We start from the raw sequence: 16,322 nt of genomic DNA on the forward strand, positions 1-16,322 counted from the left end.
AGAACTAAATGTTCCCCTAGGGCCATTTTCCTGGTTGCATTCGCACCGCCAGTAGGAACTCTGAAGTGACATATGCCAGCGTGCCGGACATTTATTTTGACGGCGCTGAGAATGCCAGAGCCTGAGAACACAGCACTCCCATTCTCCGTCTTCATTAGTGTACGATCTGTTTAACAGTCCTGTCTAATACGTTATTATACAGAACTGTTATATAAAGAAATTACACAGTATATATACATATAAAAATAGCATTTGCCTTGTGGTTGATGCCTAATGTTGCTAGCTGAGCAGAAGTACATAATCATGTTTTGCTTGGTCCCCTCAAAGTTGCGTTGGATTTTCTCCTTAGCGTAAAGGTTGAGAGGTCCATCTATCACTGTTTTCCATTTTCATAGAGTTAGTTTGTGGAGTAAACATATAGGCTATAAACTGTGTGTGTACACAGCTTTTAAAAAAATGGCGGGTGCTGGTGTTTCATGTACGTTCGGCATACACTTACATCACTGATAATTCCTATTGTGCTAGATTAGACCCTACTCTGAAGTAAAAGTTAATTTAGTTCCCCCAAAAGGTTCAAAATCATTCCCAGTTCCTACGATGCGAACACGCCAAAAAGAGTGTACTTCCGCCAGTGTAATGGCCCCTGTTGGCCATTGGTTCACTTTCACTCTAGGTCTGAGTTTGATTGTTTTATAGCAGGGGTGTCCAAACTCTGTACTGGAGGACCACTGTCCTGCAGAGTTTAGCTCCAACTTGCTCTAACACACCTGCCAAAAACCACATGAAATGCACATGAAAACCACATCTGACTGCTCTGATCGGATTTCGCGATTTTCTCACGCAACGTAAAATGTAAACGTCAGACGTTGTTATAGGAAGCATGTTGAAAGTCGCTGCAGAAACAAGGCTGTGTTGTTGCAAAGTGCTGGACAAGCAGAAATTAGCAATAGGCTATAACTGAGACATGTTTTGAGACCGGGGGAGGTGACAGCACGGAATAAAGCCGCTCATACCAGTCTTATGTTTCTGCCGTTGTCTCATCATGACGCAGTATTCCAGCGCCGACACAGCTGGTACAATTTTATGATCATTAGCTGGTCAAAGCTGTTTGTCAATTGGCTGAACTACCAGCAAGTAGACCTGGTTTCAATCTGGTAAACCGTCTTGGTTGAGTTGGAATTTTTTTTTGTGGAATTTTTGGGTTGGAAATTTTAGAGAAACTAAAACTTGACAAGAAAACCACTAATGGAGGTAAAAACAAAGTCATCAGGGAAAAAATTATGGAAGAACTCAACGGTGGCACAAAAAGAACCCAGGAGCTTTCCAAAAATAAGAATGGAGAAGAAAGACAGCGGGACAGAAGTGGGCGGAGGGGTGGAAGGGGAAGTTGGGAGATGGAGGGAGAAATAAATGAAAGGTGTTTTGAGAGAGAGTGAGAGAGGACTGGGAGCGGAGAGGAGGGGAGTTGAAAGCCGGAGAGAGGGATCTGGAGGAAAGATGAAAAGAGAGAGGGGGAGACAATGCGCTCAGCTGCAGATAATTAGACTGGAAGGAAAAGCAACAGATCAGGGAGAGGGGCCTCGGCAGACAGGCTAATTATAATTATTTTTCCTATGCTTGTTGTTATTACTATTATCCTTAACAGCATCAATATCACTGTCGCCACAATGACAGTGACACGCATGTGGATGAGGACCACGGGCCAGAGTCGCCCCCTACACGACTTGTGGAATCCCTAGAGCATGATAGATGGATAGATAGATAGAGAGAGAGTTTCATTACCATCTTCAAGGGTTGTGGCATTGATCTCAGAACTGGAAGGTCCGGTTCCGGCTCGGTTGAACGCTTGGACCACCACACCGTACTGAGCAAACTTCTTCAAGTTATCCAGTGTGTACACCTCACTGTCACCTGTGGCTTTCATCTCCACTATACTGTACTGTCCATTACTGCCTGGTCCATTCTCCCTATAACCAATCTGATAGCCACGGATCACTCCATTTTGGAGCTCTTTCTTAGGTGCCTGAATGGAATGAAAAGAAGAGGAGAGAGATGTAAATCTAAAACTCTAAAGTCCAATAAATGGCAAGTTTAAAAGTCGCAAGCTTACCTTCCAGGTGACGCGGATACTCTGAGAAGTCATTGGCTGTAAAATCACCTCCATGGGTGGTCCATCAGGAGCTGTGAGAAGAGAATCATGTGATGTCATGAGAATATTAAAGGAATAAAAAATTCTGTCACCTTGTGTTTTTTTCTGTGAAACACAATAGGAGAAATATAATAGCACCCTGGTAGCTTTTTTATGTAACTACAATGACAGGAGACTGGTACATTTAAGCTTCAAAAAGGGTGCAAAAGCACCATAAAAGTATAATAAAAGTGTCCAATGTGAATTAGGTGCTAAATTCCAAGTACACTCACTGATCTTCCCCTCCAGTGAGCTTTCAACCATTGTGACTGGATTAAGTCAGTGAGAACAAAATTGTTCTGATTTTGTGAACAGTATGGAAAAGAATGGCCAGGAAGTTTTTCAAAAATGCATCTTTTGTGTTCCATGGAAGGAAGGAAGTACAGGTTTGGAACAGCATGTATAAGGGTGAGTAAATGCTGCCAATTTTTTATGTTTTGGTGAACTGTTGTTTTAAGCAAAGTGTTTTATGCTTTACGAATGTATGTGCATCAGAGGTGGTAGACGTACGTGCTTCCTCTGTGCTGATGGTGAGCTCTTTGCTGGCTTGACTGCGTCCAATCTTGTTGTAGGAGTACATGCGAATGCTGTACACGGACGCCGGGTGGAGCTCCACTATGTTGGCCTGGTTGTTGGTGGGCGAGATCTTACGGGTGGCATGTTTCAGCTCCCACGGGTCTATGACAAGGACAAAATAACACGGATACATTACTACATCACACCTCCATCCAGGCTGTGCTGGAACATTATGTTTGTTAGCATGCAAAAAGGAATGTTTACAGGTCAAGTCATATGGTTATATAAAAAACAAGCGATGCATTTAAAACTAGGATGAACGCAGATGTACAAACAGCAAAATAAGGCAATACACTCGAGTCGCAACGCCGCAGAAATCCGTTCACATCCCATTCATCTTCTCGCAGTCTGAGCTTATTCGCTACATGTTCATCTGACATACAAATACATATTTAATGCACGCTCACAATGTAATTCATCCAAGCTTGAAATGGAAACAAAGCAATGCCGCACCGGATTTGTTCTTGTACTCAATGTCGTAGCTGGTGATGATGCTATTGCCGTCAAACCGCTGTGTCCACCTTAGGTTCATACTCCGATCTTTGACCTCTCGAACCTCCAGCTCTGGGGGGTCAGGGGGTTCTGCGAACCAAACAAGTGGAAATAGACTTCAAACAGATGGAGGAGATTGAGACAGAGAGAGAGAGAGAGAGGCTGAAGAGTAAGAAGTGGCTTGGGGCCGGGAGGTAAATTATTGATTTTGTGTCTCCAGATAAAGAGTATCATGTAAGATGTGAGCATGTTGTTCATGGCTGATTGTCTTGCCTTGCACCGTCAGCTGGATGAGCCCTCGGCCCTCGCCGTATGAGTTGATGGCATGGCAGGAGAAAAAGACGGAATCCCCGCGCTCCGCTGGCTTCAGCTGCAGAAAGAGAGAAAGTGTTTGAGAGGGATGAACTTAGATCTTTTTCATCTTTTGAGGCCCACTTCATGTGTTATTGTGCGATGTAAAAGTGTTTTCAATGTTAAAATACTTTCTCTTATCCGAATGTGCCTAAACTGTAAGCAATAATATCAATACTACCACTACTACTACTACTAATAATACAAATAATAATAATCAATAATAAAAATTAAACTTTGAAAAATAACCTTGCATGCATAAAATGCAGATTTAAATAATTTGCAGAATATACAGTAAAACTATTTATTGAAATAATAATAATGATAATACATACATACACACATACAAACGAATGAATGAATAAATAAATAAATAAAAGTGCTGTCAAACGTTTAATCATGATTATTTTTATGTTTATATAATATGTGTGTGTACTGTGTATATTCATTATGTATATATAAATGGGTCATTGACGAATAAGGTTTTTAAAAGTGTAAAAAAACATAATGGAGATATAATTAATTTTGAAGTTTTATTAAGTGTTAACAATGAGATTATGTGTTTTTTTTTATAATCAATTAACACTGATTTTGTCATTTTTTACAAGATGGACAAAATTTGTCACCAAAAAAAGTCATTCGGTTTAACCAAAATTTCGATTTTACCTAATGACACTTTTGGTTATACCGAATGATGATATTTTCAAACAATGCTAACAGGCTGATATCTAGCTAGCTAGTTAGCGTGCTAGCTAGCTAGCTAGCAAAAGGATAATCAAACATTTTATATTTAATACAAGTTTTTAAAATATTACAACATTTTCTATGTTTTATAGCGGTTATACCAAATGACCTGATGTTTTGGGACATGCGTATGAGCAAGTGTATGAGAATGATGTCACATCCTGTCACATGATATTGACCGCATGACTTGATCCAAAATGGTCCCTTTATATTGGTTACCCCGAATGACATCAATGATATTCATTTTTCTGGACATTCTTTCTTATGACAAAGCAACGACTTCTACACATAATTTTAATACCATTTTGCACTATGTTGATATATGATGTTATAAAATCATGCCAGAATAAAAAAAAATATATACATTTATTACATTTTAAGATATTTTAATCACAAATGAAGTGGCTGTATTGGCCTTTGGACGGTTAAACCGAATGACCTTTTGACACTTAAAAATCTTTAAAATACCTTTATATGTAGCAAAATATAATTAAAACCTTTTGGATTCAATAAAAAAGATCTAGTTTTACTACCTTACATACTTTGGATGTCATATCTTTGTTTTTTATTATTATTAAGGCCTTTGGACAAAAAAAAATGACCCATCACGTCACTGACCCAAATACACACACATGCATGTATATATTTAACAAAAATAAATTATATTTATATATAAAATATTTATATTTATATATAATATGAATTACATAAATTATATATAAATATAAATATATAAATATACATGTATACATGTAAATATTTCTTAAATAAATACATGTATGTATGTGTATTTATATATACAATACATAATAAATATACACAGTACACACACATATTATGTAAACACATACTTTTATTTTGGTTGCAATTAATCGCGGTGAATCGTTTGACAGCACTAATAAATAAATAAATGCAGCCCAATGTGCTTCACAGGCAAGAATAAAAAACCATTAATAGAATAACTATCTAACTAAATAAATAAATAAATGCAGCCCAATGTTCTTCTCAGGTCAGAATATAAAAACACTTAGTGTAAGTAAGTAAGTAAGTAAATAAATAAATAAATAAGACAGATCAAAACCTCACCAAACAGCAAGAGCAAAAGTAAAAGTAACAAAAATGTAAAAGGTCTACTAGGAAACCTGTCTGGAAATATAAAGGTAAGGCTCTGCCTTTCAACATTCACTGTACTCCTTCACTGACATCATACATGTATGTGTGTGTGTCTCACCTTCAGTGTGGAGATAACTTCATCGCTTTTCTCATTGGGGCTGGTGGTGATGGAGTACCGAGGGTTGCGGTCGGGGTCAATAACGGTGTCGCCTCGCTCCCAGCGGATGATGATGGGGTACTCACCCCGGGCTGTGCAGTTTAACTCCTTGTTCTGCCCCTTTATGGCCATGGTGGTGTTTGGGTGGGATGTGATCATAGCCGGAACTGTATGAAAAGATGGTATAGGAGTACAGGAGGTAAACATGTGAAGGAAAGAGTGAATTTAAAAAGAGGCAGAGGTCAGTGTGACTTTAACCCGACACCTGCCGTTCTTGTGACACGGGGCAGTGAGCGTTAGTGTGTGCATTTCTCCAGCTCCTCAATCACCTTTCACACTCTCTTGCTCACTCAATCCTCCCGAGTAACTCTTCTCTAGTGCTGCTTCATACACACACACACACACACACACGCACACAATATCGATCTGAGGAGGGTTCCGCTGTTTTGTTTTCATCACTTATTCATTCCCTCCCTTCCAACGAGTGAAACAGATAGAATTGAGGGAGGCAGAACAGAGGAACGATTCAATCAATAACACCAACACTGAATCAGAGAGAGAGAGAGAAAGAGAGAGAGAGAGGGAGACGAATCCACTGTTAAAAAAGTTGGATGCTATAAACACAGAGACACATGTTATCCACATAGCATGAAAATGTAAAAACATTTTGTATACCTTTCTTCCTTATCCTTCTTATCAGTAGCCTAATACCTAATGTCTTTAAAAGTAGTTTTTTGTAGTAAATTCAATTTATAGTATTGTTAATAAAATAATATTTTGTGTAGAAGATAATGTCAATTACAATAATGAGACTTTAAACATTAAAGTACATAATTTAATGAGATTCATTTGCAGTACAGGATTAAAATTTTGGGTGAAAATGCGCTGACATGAAAAAAAAAATAGGCTCCCTCATTTTTATGGAAAATATATGGTCTTATTCTTTTCTTTTGATTATATGGTGAAATACCACCTGGACATTTCTTCGTAAGATTCACCCAGGTTAGAGTGTTAATGAATACACTGGTGGATAAGGTTTGTTTAAATGTGGTCAGGACTGTAACTGAAGCCTAGGGCAGTGTTGCGTGGATAGGAGTTTTCTGCACTCTACATTATGTGAGGGATCAATAATATGGATGTGTTCAGAACAGATCGTGTGTCCGATCTAACGATCAGTCATGAGATGGCCTTACGGATTCCATTGTAATGTTCTATTAATCTAAATGAGCTAGGTACACTTGTTTTGGTACTCTAGACACACACACACAGTAACTCATGGCAATTTTAGCTACTATATAAAAAAGTCAAAGGCTTCTTGTATTTCTTGCCTCAGTGTGACTGATATATCATAACCTGGGTCATTAGTTTGAGTGACAAAGTGTGACAGGTGCAGGTGTATGTGTATCTGTGTGTGTGTAGAGGTGGTGTGTTGTGTGTGAGTGTGTCCACTCAAGCATCGCGAACCCTTCCCGCAGGCATCAGTCTGAGATGCGAAAGCCCATCTGAGGGCCGTTCTTAAACAAAGACCTCAAACACACCATGACAAACAACCCCAAAGACTGCAGGTCAAATCACATTCAAAATTCCTCAAATCTACTGTGACGGATACCCAAAATATGGCTTTATTTTTATGCCATGGTTTAATAAGAGATTTAACTATTAGTAAATTTTCTGATATTCAAAGATTCTAGCAAAGGATTCTACAGCTATGTCCTGAAACCCAATGAGCTACATATCAGGCAAAAATCAGGCAAAAATCAGGCAGCTAAATTATGTTGCCATTCTAAGAAAACTTGTTTTGCCCAAAATCAAAAGCAGTACTGTATGTATCTTCACAAGTGACGTAATCTCAGAATTTTAATTCAAGATGTTGGATGGAATCAAGGAAAATGCTAATCAAGGAAAAGTATCGCTAATTCCAACTAAACAATTTAAGCTCTCGAATTTCTTTCAATATTTGTGTGTTATATATTTTTTAAACTTTACAGAGTAGCGAGGCTTGAGCTTAGCAACATGCCCAACATGAAACTCTATATTTTTAATGTAAAAGTGGGAAGGGCCATATGTACCTCGAAAATGCAAGGCTTCCTGCGTCAGTCTTTTCCAGTTATTTTAGCTGCACAAAAACAGTCCGTTATGCTGCTTGATACTGCAAACTGGTATTTGTTATCATGTTATATTAATTATCATAATCGTAAACACGCTGGTTTTTAGTGCAAAACAGTTTTACCATTCATTGCACTTTCTTTCTACTATCCTATATTTTTAAATTGTACTATTGTTTTGGTTCGATTAAGACATTCACAATGTTCATGGGATGAGTAGTTATCCTCAAAGTTATTTAAAGGGATAGTTCACCCAAAAATGAACATTTTGTTATCATTTACTCACCCTCAAGTTGTTGAACACAAAAGAAGAAATTTTCAAGAAAGTCAGTAACCAAACAGGTGATGGGACCCCATTGACTTCCATCGTATTTTTTCCCCATACTATGGAAGTCAATGGGGTCCCATCACCTGTTTGGTTACCAACAATCTTTAAAATACCTTCTTTTGTGAGTAAACGATGACATTTTCATTTTTGGGTGAACTATCCCTTTAAGTACACATCCTTGCACTTTTGTCTTTTGTTAATTTAAACTAGTTCATTTGTCCGCATTGAATCAGTGTTGCAATGTTGTGATTTATTTCTAAACTAGTTGGTTTACTTTGGCTCATGGCTTAAAACTCTTTACTGAAGAACTCCTATGGAGAAAATAAATGATTAAAAGATTACTTCTACTACCAAGGCTACTGAAAATGTGGCTGGTCACTGTTGCGCTCTATTGCAATAAGCTCAAAATAGGCATGTCGCATGCCTCATGTGAGGATTGTTGTTTGCATAAGTGACCATTAAAAGAGCTGCTGCCAATTAAGTGTTTCAAAACCATAACTTGTGAGGTTCCATGATGGTTAAGATGCATCTTTATAAGATATATGCCTCTGTAGACATTGAGGTAGCTCACTAGGTTTTGGAACAGAGCTGATGTCATTATGTGTAAAGATGTAGATGAGTGGTCAGACGCACTTTTAACGGTGAGCATCATGCTCTTGCTGATGTCGGAACCCACTCCGTTGCTGGCCTGGCACAGGTAGTATCCCCGGTCTTCCTCTAGAACATGGCGGATCAGCAGAGAACCGTTGGACAGGATCTGAATGCGACCCGTTAGTGGAACTGGGTGGTACTGCTGGGGGTTCCCTATACCTTCAGAATCAAGATGAAGACAGTTTTGGTTGTGGCTCATCATCAGCTCATGAAAACTTGAAATTGATGTTTTGGACATGCACTGACAAAAGTTTTTACCTTTGGCATGCTTCCAGACAACTTTGGGAGGAGGGTACCCTTCCACAGAGCAGTTCAGAACCTCTGACTTGCCATAGATCCCATCCTGGTTATTGGGCTGAACCCGAAAACCAGGTGGAACTACAATGAAGAATATATATATATTAGGAAAGGAGATACCAATAGAGTTGTTTTGTCAAATAGGACATGTTCTGTTTGTCCTGGAACCTGTCAAACAAACACTGTCCTAACCTGAACACAAACCCTAACCCAATAATCCTGGTCCCGAAAAATGTCCTAATTGGAGAAATCACACTTAGCATCTTATTCCACTACATTCCCCTATAACTCACCTGTCACAATGAGCTGTCTCTCCGAACTGACAGTTGCTGCGTTGTTGCTTGCGATACAGGTGTAGTTTCCATTGTGCTTGAGCGAAACTTCGGAGATCTGAAGCGAGCTCATGAACTCCTTGGTTTCGATGGTGACTCCCGATGTTCCCGATACAATCTCCTGCCCGTCCTTCCTCCAGGTGATCCGGATTGGCATGTCTCCGGAGGACACCACACACGCTATGTACATCAGCTTACCAATGGAGGTGGGAGGAAAGTCAAAGGGCTGGATGAGGGGAGGAACTGATGGAGGAAGAGAGCGAGAGATCTTCAGTATCAAAATTCGAACCCTTCATGGTCTGCAATGTAATACTGACCCCATCACCCTCCCAAAAATGCACACACACATACACGCTCACACACATCCCACCCCTCCAGCCCATAATAGCTGCTCTAATTAGAGCCCAATTGGCATGGGGAATAATGGCATTGCCATGGAAACAGAGGTGGGGGGCTCCATCGGAGACATCTGGGGGATTTAATCTGGGGCTCGTTAAAATTCAGCTAATTAAATCAGAGACATGACAAGACAAGCAGCACACTATACTGACTTCACACTGGAGTCAGTGTTCGGTTGTACCGGTACAAACACACATACACACATTCACGCAAACGCACACACTAGACCTCGCTGTCTTTGTACAGGGAGATGTAGCCCCTTGTATGGACACACACGGTGAAGTGAAGATTCAAAACCCAACATCAGAGCGACCTCCCTTTTATTTAGATTTAACATACTGAAAATAACACCCCCACACATATACACATGCTAAGTACACTGGGTAATTGATGAATGGTTGTAATGCTGCAGAAGGCCTGTAATCCTGTTAATCAGAGGCTATTAGTGGTGTGCTTTCTCTCAGGGTCTTTGTGCCAACGGATGGGAAAGACCATCCCAACCTTCACCACCCGCCTACAGCTTAAATATACACTCATTCTAATGCAAAACACACTCCATTTACCAAAACACACTCATTCGGCCACAATAAACCACTACACTTTCAGAAGAAATTTAAAAGATGAAGTACTGTACAGTGGGCATCCTTTTATTGAAGAAGTATGTTATCAAGAAATGCCAAACCTCAAATGGAGTGTTTTTTTCTTTTTGGAAATCCTCCAAAAAAAAAAAAAAAATCAAGATACCCTGCTGACTAGGCTCAAGTCCAAAAAATCCTCTCAGGGCAGCCTCTTCACACCAAATCCAATGTTACTAAATGACAAAGTTTCACACTAAAATGATTTACACCAATTTTTTGTTTCATTCTCTGTGGACACCTGAATGAATCACTCAGCATATGAACAATTAAAAAAGGACCTACAAAATGGAAGTAAATAAAACGCATAAAAAAATGCATAAATACAGTACAATATTTCTGACTTAGTGTGAACACATTGCTTGTCACATTAGTTCAAACTAAATCTAATGCATCTCAACAATGCATAAATATACAGTATTAGCAACCACATACAATTTCACACAAAGGCTATTGACGCCAAGTCTGATGCCAAATTTTTGCCAATCTTTAAAAAAACAAGTTTGGACAGCTAGAAAAAAATCGATGTTTTACATTTGGTGTGAAGCTAAATCCAGTCTGACTACTTGACATTAATGCATCATAAAATAAATTTAGGGACGTCCCAATCAAGTTTATTGTTCCACCCATCTGAATCCACCCATTGAATACTGAGTATTTGCTGATACCCGATCCGATACTTTGGACTCAAATAGGAGCATCTATCCCTATAATATCCAATATAACAATTACTACAGTAATTGCATCATTCTAATAAGATACTCTTTCTCTCAAAATATATATATATATATATATATATATATAAATAAATAAAAGCGGATACGGATACAGGTCAGTTAAAAAAGTGTTTAATCGGTCCCGATACCAATCCAGCTTGGGACAAAAAACATACACAGTGCTAGGTATTTATGTAAAGTGTCTGTAAAAGTCCTGGTTTGCTGAAAAAAGGCTATTTTCTTCCATCATCTTCTTAGTTGTGTAAAAGGTTGGAAGGGCTCTTTAAATGTTCTGCTAAAAGGTTTATTGCAAAGTGCTATAATTTTTGTGGTATTTATGTAAAAAAAAAAAAAAAATGTGTACGTAAAAAATGTGCTCTAGATGGTGGTTTTGCTTCCATAAATAGCCATATTAGCCTTTAGTGGCTTAATGTTTTAGAGAATTAATCTGTTTGGTCTTACAGTGCTTGTTAAGATACCCAATATAATAATAAAAAATACAATAAAAAAGACCTATTTGATAATATTTGATGATGATGATTATATATAAATAGGTGTGAAGGATTTTATACTAAATCCAAAATGACTAATCAACAAAGTTATATATAGCCTATATATTTAAAACATCACAATTTCCCACAAAGAAACTATTTACTGTACATAATGGAGGATTTTTGTTTGTCTATGACGATAAAAAAAATTATGTGGATCATTGTAGAAACTTCACACTTGGTATGAAGGAGTTTGCACTAAATCTTAAATAAACAAAGATATAAAAGATTTATGAGCAGTTTTTTGCTTACAATCTTGATGTTCATTTTTTTTTTTTTTTTTTTTTTTACTTAAAAACCTGTAAATAAATAGGTCCCAAATCAAATGTAGAGTGCCCTTCTGACTTTTTTGGGTTCATCTAAAAAGCTTCTGACTTTTTTTAAGTGGCCATGAACATCACCAAAATAATTGGTAGTAAGCACAAACCTTTGACTGTGACGTAGACAGTCTGGCTGATGGAGAGCTGGGGTTGGATGAGCACACTGCACTGGTACGCCCCCTCATCCATGCCCTTCTGCACATCACTCAACTTCAGAGTCCCGTTCTCGTACACCACCTGACGATGGTTGTCTGGCAACGGCACCCCGTCTTTATACCACTTGATGGAGTAATAGGGGTAACCAATCACACGACAGTTGATGAAAGTGTTGCGACCGGCCACGGCTGTGATGTTCCGCATGGCCCGGATACTGGGAGGACCTGCAAGAGAGAGAAAAGCGAGAGCAAGAAAGAGAGAGAGAGAGAGAGAGAGAGAGAGAGAGAGAGAGAGAAAGAGAGAGAGGGAAGAAGAAGACAAAAAAAGAGGGAGAATGTGGCGGGTAGAAAAGGGTAAAAGAAAAGGATTTGAGAGAGAGAGAGAGTGGGAGATGGAAGACCAGGTTTTGCATGGATATTTTGGGTAAAGAAGGGAGAAATGTGGGAGGAAGGAAGGAGAAGAGCGAGTGGTGGAGGGGGAGGAGGGGGGTTAGAATGCCCTTGGTCTTCATAGCACAGATTGTGGTGTAGATGGTGTGTGCATCTAAAGTTTCAATGTGGCTTGTACCATATCCTTGATCAGAGCTTGGCACAAAGGCACATATATCGTAGAGACGAACCATGCCTTTATAAATTTAGCAACTGAATGAGGTGTGTATCTGCAGTTACAGTAATATGCCAAGTTAATGGATTTAATAGTAATGCTATGTGCGGCGTAATCTTAACAATAAAATACTAATCTAATGTGTTTGTGTGGTCAGAGTGAAAATACAACATCACATTTCATAGCAACGTCCCAAAATACACATTTAAAGGATTGAGGACTGCGAGAGCAGAGGCCTTAGAATTATTTTAGTGAAACTGTGCCATGTTAGCCTGCTAATAGCTAAATCAGTTAAGTTTGATAAGCTAAATGCTAAATAGCTACTGAATGGCATTTGAATAGTAAATCTATAATGTTTTGGTGCTTTTTATTGGAACTGGTCAGTAGTCTGAAGTCTGAGGTGGCATTCACACTGACATAGATTTAAGCGTTGGAGTTTGCCAAGTCGCTGTACTGACTTAATGAGATTTTTTACAGCTTAAATTAGCCTAAGCTGTTAGATTGTATTCAAGCTGGTCAGTATGGTCTGTTTTGATGGTTTTGGGGCACTTTTCAGCTTGCTAAACCAGCTAAACACCAGGTTAGCCAGGCTAGGAGGCCAGCTTCAACTGGCAAAAAAAAACACCTTAGGCATGTTTATGCTATTTTTTTAGCAGGCTGTTGATTGCTAGTTCACGTTCCTGCTCGACTTCAGTTTCATGAAGCGAATAACGAGCTCCACTGTCTAGTAGTCACTATGTATTTGCATAAAGTTTGCTCAAATTTATCGCAAATTTTTGTCTCTAGTCACCTCAAATCACCAACTATTGCTGAAACTTGCTCTGTTGCTGCAAAACTGTCAGTACGAATGCCCTTTCATGTGATTAGCATATGCTAACAGCTTCTGGTTCTGCTTTTCAGCTTGTTAAATCAGCTGAACACCAGGTTAGCCAGGCTAGGAGGCCATCTTCAACTGCCAAAAAACACCTTAGGCTTGTTTATGCTATTTTTTTTAGCAGGCTGTTGATTGCTAGTACACATTCCTGCTTGACTTCAGTTTCATGAAGAGAATAATGTGAGCTCCACTATCTAATAGTCACTGTGCATTTGCATAAAGTTTGCTCAAATTTGTTGAAAATTTTTGTCTCTAGTCACCTCAAATCACCAACTATCGCGTTGAAACTTTGCTAAACACTGTCAGTGCGAATGCCCTTTCATGTGATTAGCATATGCTAACAGCTTCTGGTTCTTGCTAGCAAGACCAGTCATTGCCGAAATTGAAAAGGTTAATAATGACCGATTTGTGTTTGTTTTGTTTTGTTTTCTTTGTTTTGGGAAAAAGTCAAGGCTGACTTTCTTCAGGACTCTGCTCTCAGATCACACACGAGGATGGAGGGGTATACGAACAAATGGATGGTGAAACACTGTGAAGATTTGAATGGCCAATGCCTGAAGATGCAGAAAAAATGGAGACAAGGTGACTTAGGTGTAAAAATAGAGGAACCAAAAGCACGAGAAGACGTAGAAGGACATTTTGTTTCCCTCAAAATGGAGGGCGGATCGGTTTATAAATCGTCGATGGGGCATATGGAGATTTTATGCACACAAATATTCTCATCCTCTCTAACAGCCCACTCCTCATCCTCGTATCTCTCTCTCTCTCTTCTTCTGTTGCTCTCTTTCCCTTTCTCTCAGCTCAGCGTGCGTTGTGCTTTGAAGTCACCGCTCTGACAAGTCAACCCTGATGTATTATTCAAGAAGACTGTCGCACAGTATCCCTCTTCTCTCTTCTTCACAGTTATTCTCTGGCTGTCTTTCTATTTCTCTATTTTTCTTTTGTTCTCAAACATAATATATGAATGTATGAACTTAGATAAGGATCCAGACAGTAACTTGTGCAACTCTATTGTACTGTTCACAGGAAGAATGGGCCTGATTGCTCACGAGTGTCTGTGTTTGTTAAATATTGTGTTGCGAAACTATCATTTCAAAAATAAATGTGTGCGCGTGAGATGGATAAGAGTGTGTGGTAAAGTCAATGCTGTCAGTTTTTATGAGCGCACTGCGGTCAGAGTGTATTAGTCAGGCAGCAGTGTTTTAAGACTATATGAGTGTGTCCATGAGCATTGGGATCATTCAGTGTGTGTACGCACTAACTGTGGCTTCCTGGCACGAGGTCTCATTCTCACTGCGATGATTGTTCTGGCATGTCTCCTTAAAGCAGACAGATATGTCATAACTGAACATTTCAGAAAGAGAGAGAGGAAGAGAGGCTGAATTCAACAGGCCTGTCAACACGACTCAATCTAACTCAGACGGCACGCCCACAGACCGTTCACCAACCGTCTGATGCATATTATGCACAAAACTGTCTCGATCTGGCAAACCTAATCTGATTGGCTGGCTTAACGCAACTTCCAAGAGAAATGACGCACTGGGTTTTATCTGTCCGACTGGAAACAAAGTCTTTGTTTACAAGGTACTGGGTTGATAAAACAAGCACTACTGAGGATGAAATAATTAGTGGAATTGTCAGGTAAGTGGCATCAGATCTTTAAAAAGATATTCATTTCAGAGCTCTTCCAAATGTACCAAAAAAGTATCAGGTAAAAGATATTAAAATAAGTTTTTGAGGAACTTAGTTGCAAGTTAACTAGGTAACCATGAGCAGAATTTTGTATTCCACTTTGTCTGTGATATAATCAGTACTCGTTACTTATAGACCTTAGTCAGGTTAGACACCATATTGAAATCAATGCAGATGAAAATGAGGATGTGAGGGATAGACGTATATATGGTGGCCGAGAGAGCGCAATGCACTGCAACTGAAGAAAACATATGCAAATAAGAAAAAACATCAGCAAATTAAGAAAACACCTTCATCAGTTTGACAACACATGTGCTGCAAATACTCAAAATGCAACCAAATACAGAAATGCGCTGCAAAAGTTCACAATGTAACCAAATACAGAAATGCGCTGCAAATAGCACAGACAACAAAGGAAATATTTCAAAAGGACCCCAAACAAGTGATGAGCCTGGCTTGGACCGCTTTTTGTTCAATGTCTACTCATTAGGGGTGTTGTTTTTTGTTTATTTTAACATCTTCATCATATGTGCGCTATGAGAATTTGCAGTGCATTTCTGTATTTGGTTGCGTTGTGAGTATTTGCAGGGCGTTTCTGTATTTGGTTGCGTTTGAGTATTTGCAGGACGTTTCTGTATTTGGCTGCAGTGTATTTGCAGGGCGTTTCTGTATTTGGGTGCGTTGTGAACTTTTGCAGTGCGTTGCTGCATTTGGTTCCATTCTGAGTATTTGCAGGGTGCGTTGTGAGTAATTGCAGCACGTTTCTTTATTTGTTGTGTTGTGAGTATTTGCCACGCGTTTCTGTATTTAGTTGTATTGTGAGTATTTGTAGCGTGTTTCTGTATTTGGTTGCGTTGTGAGTATTGGCAGCCCATTTCTGTATTTGGTTATGTTGTGAGTATTGGCAGCCCGTTTTTGTATTTGGTTGCGTTGTGAGTATTTGCAGCACGTTTCTGTATTTGGGTGTGTTGTGAGTATTTGCAGCACATTTCTGTATTTGGGTGTGTTGTGAGTATTTGCAGTGCGTTTCTCTATTTGGTTG

The 16,322-nt window shown here is 39.0% G+C and overlaps 1 protein-coding gene across 5 annotated transcripts in view; it reads right to left on the reverse strand.

The window, feature by feature from the left end:
- LOC127495953 (cell adhesion molecule DSCAML1) overlaps positions 1 to 16,322 on the reverse strand; it is a 135,239-nt gene that overhangs the window by 25,471 nt on the left and 93,446 nt on the right. For 4 of the 5 annotated variants that reach the window (XM_051863424.1, XM_051863426.1, XM_051863425.1 and 1 more), the window contains exons 8-17: positions 12,063 to 12,335; positions 9,296 to 9,577; positions 8,964 to 9,083; positions 8,688 to 8,864; positions 5,583 to 5,788; positions 3,530 to 3,626; positions 3,218 to 3,346; positions 2,699 to 2,866; positions 2,111 to 2,181; positions 1,783 to 2,023 (exon numbers count right to left, since the gene is read on the reverse strand). In XM_051863424.1, the coding sequence (XP_051719384.1) occupies positions 1,783 to 2,023; positions 2,111 to 2,181; positions 2,699 to 2,866; positions 3,218 to 3,346; positions 3,530 to 3,626; positions 5,583 to 5,788; positions 8,688 to 8,864; positions 8,964 to 9,083; positions 9,296 to 9,577; positions 12,063 to 12,335 (1,764 nt within the window). Of the gene's footprint in view, positions 1 to 1,782; positions 2,024 to 2,110; positions 2,182 to 2,698; positions 2,867 to 3,217; positions 3,347 to 3,529; positions 3,627 to 5,582; positions 5,789 to 8,687; positions 8,865 to 8,963; positions 9,084 to 9,295; positions 9,578 to 12,062; positions 12,336 to 16,322 lie in introns of those variants that run through there. The other variant, XM_051863428.1, reaches the window with a different exon arrangement.

The sequence above is a fragment of the Ctenopharyngodon idella genome, chromosome 15 (genome assembly GCF_019924925.1).
Source record: "Ctenopharyngodon idella isolate HZGC_01 chromosome 15, HZGC01, whole genome shotgun sequence".
NCBI classification, from domain to species: Eukaryota; Metazoa; Chordata; class Actinopteri; order Cypriniformes; family Xenocyprididae; genus Ctenopharyngodon; species Ctenopharyngodon idella.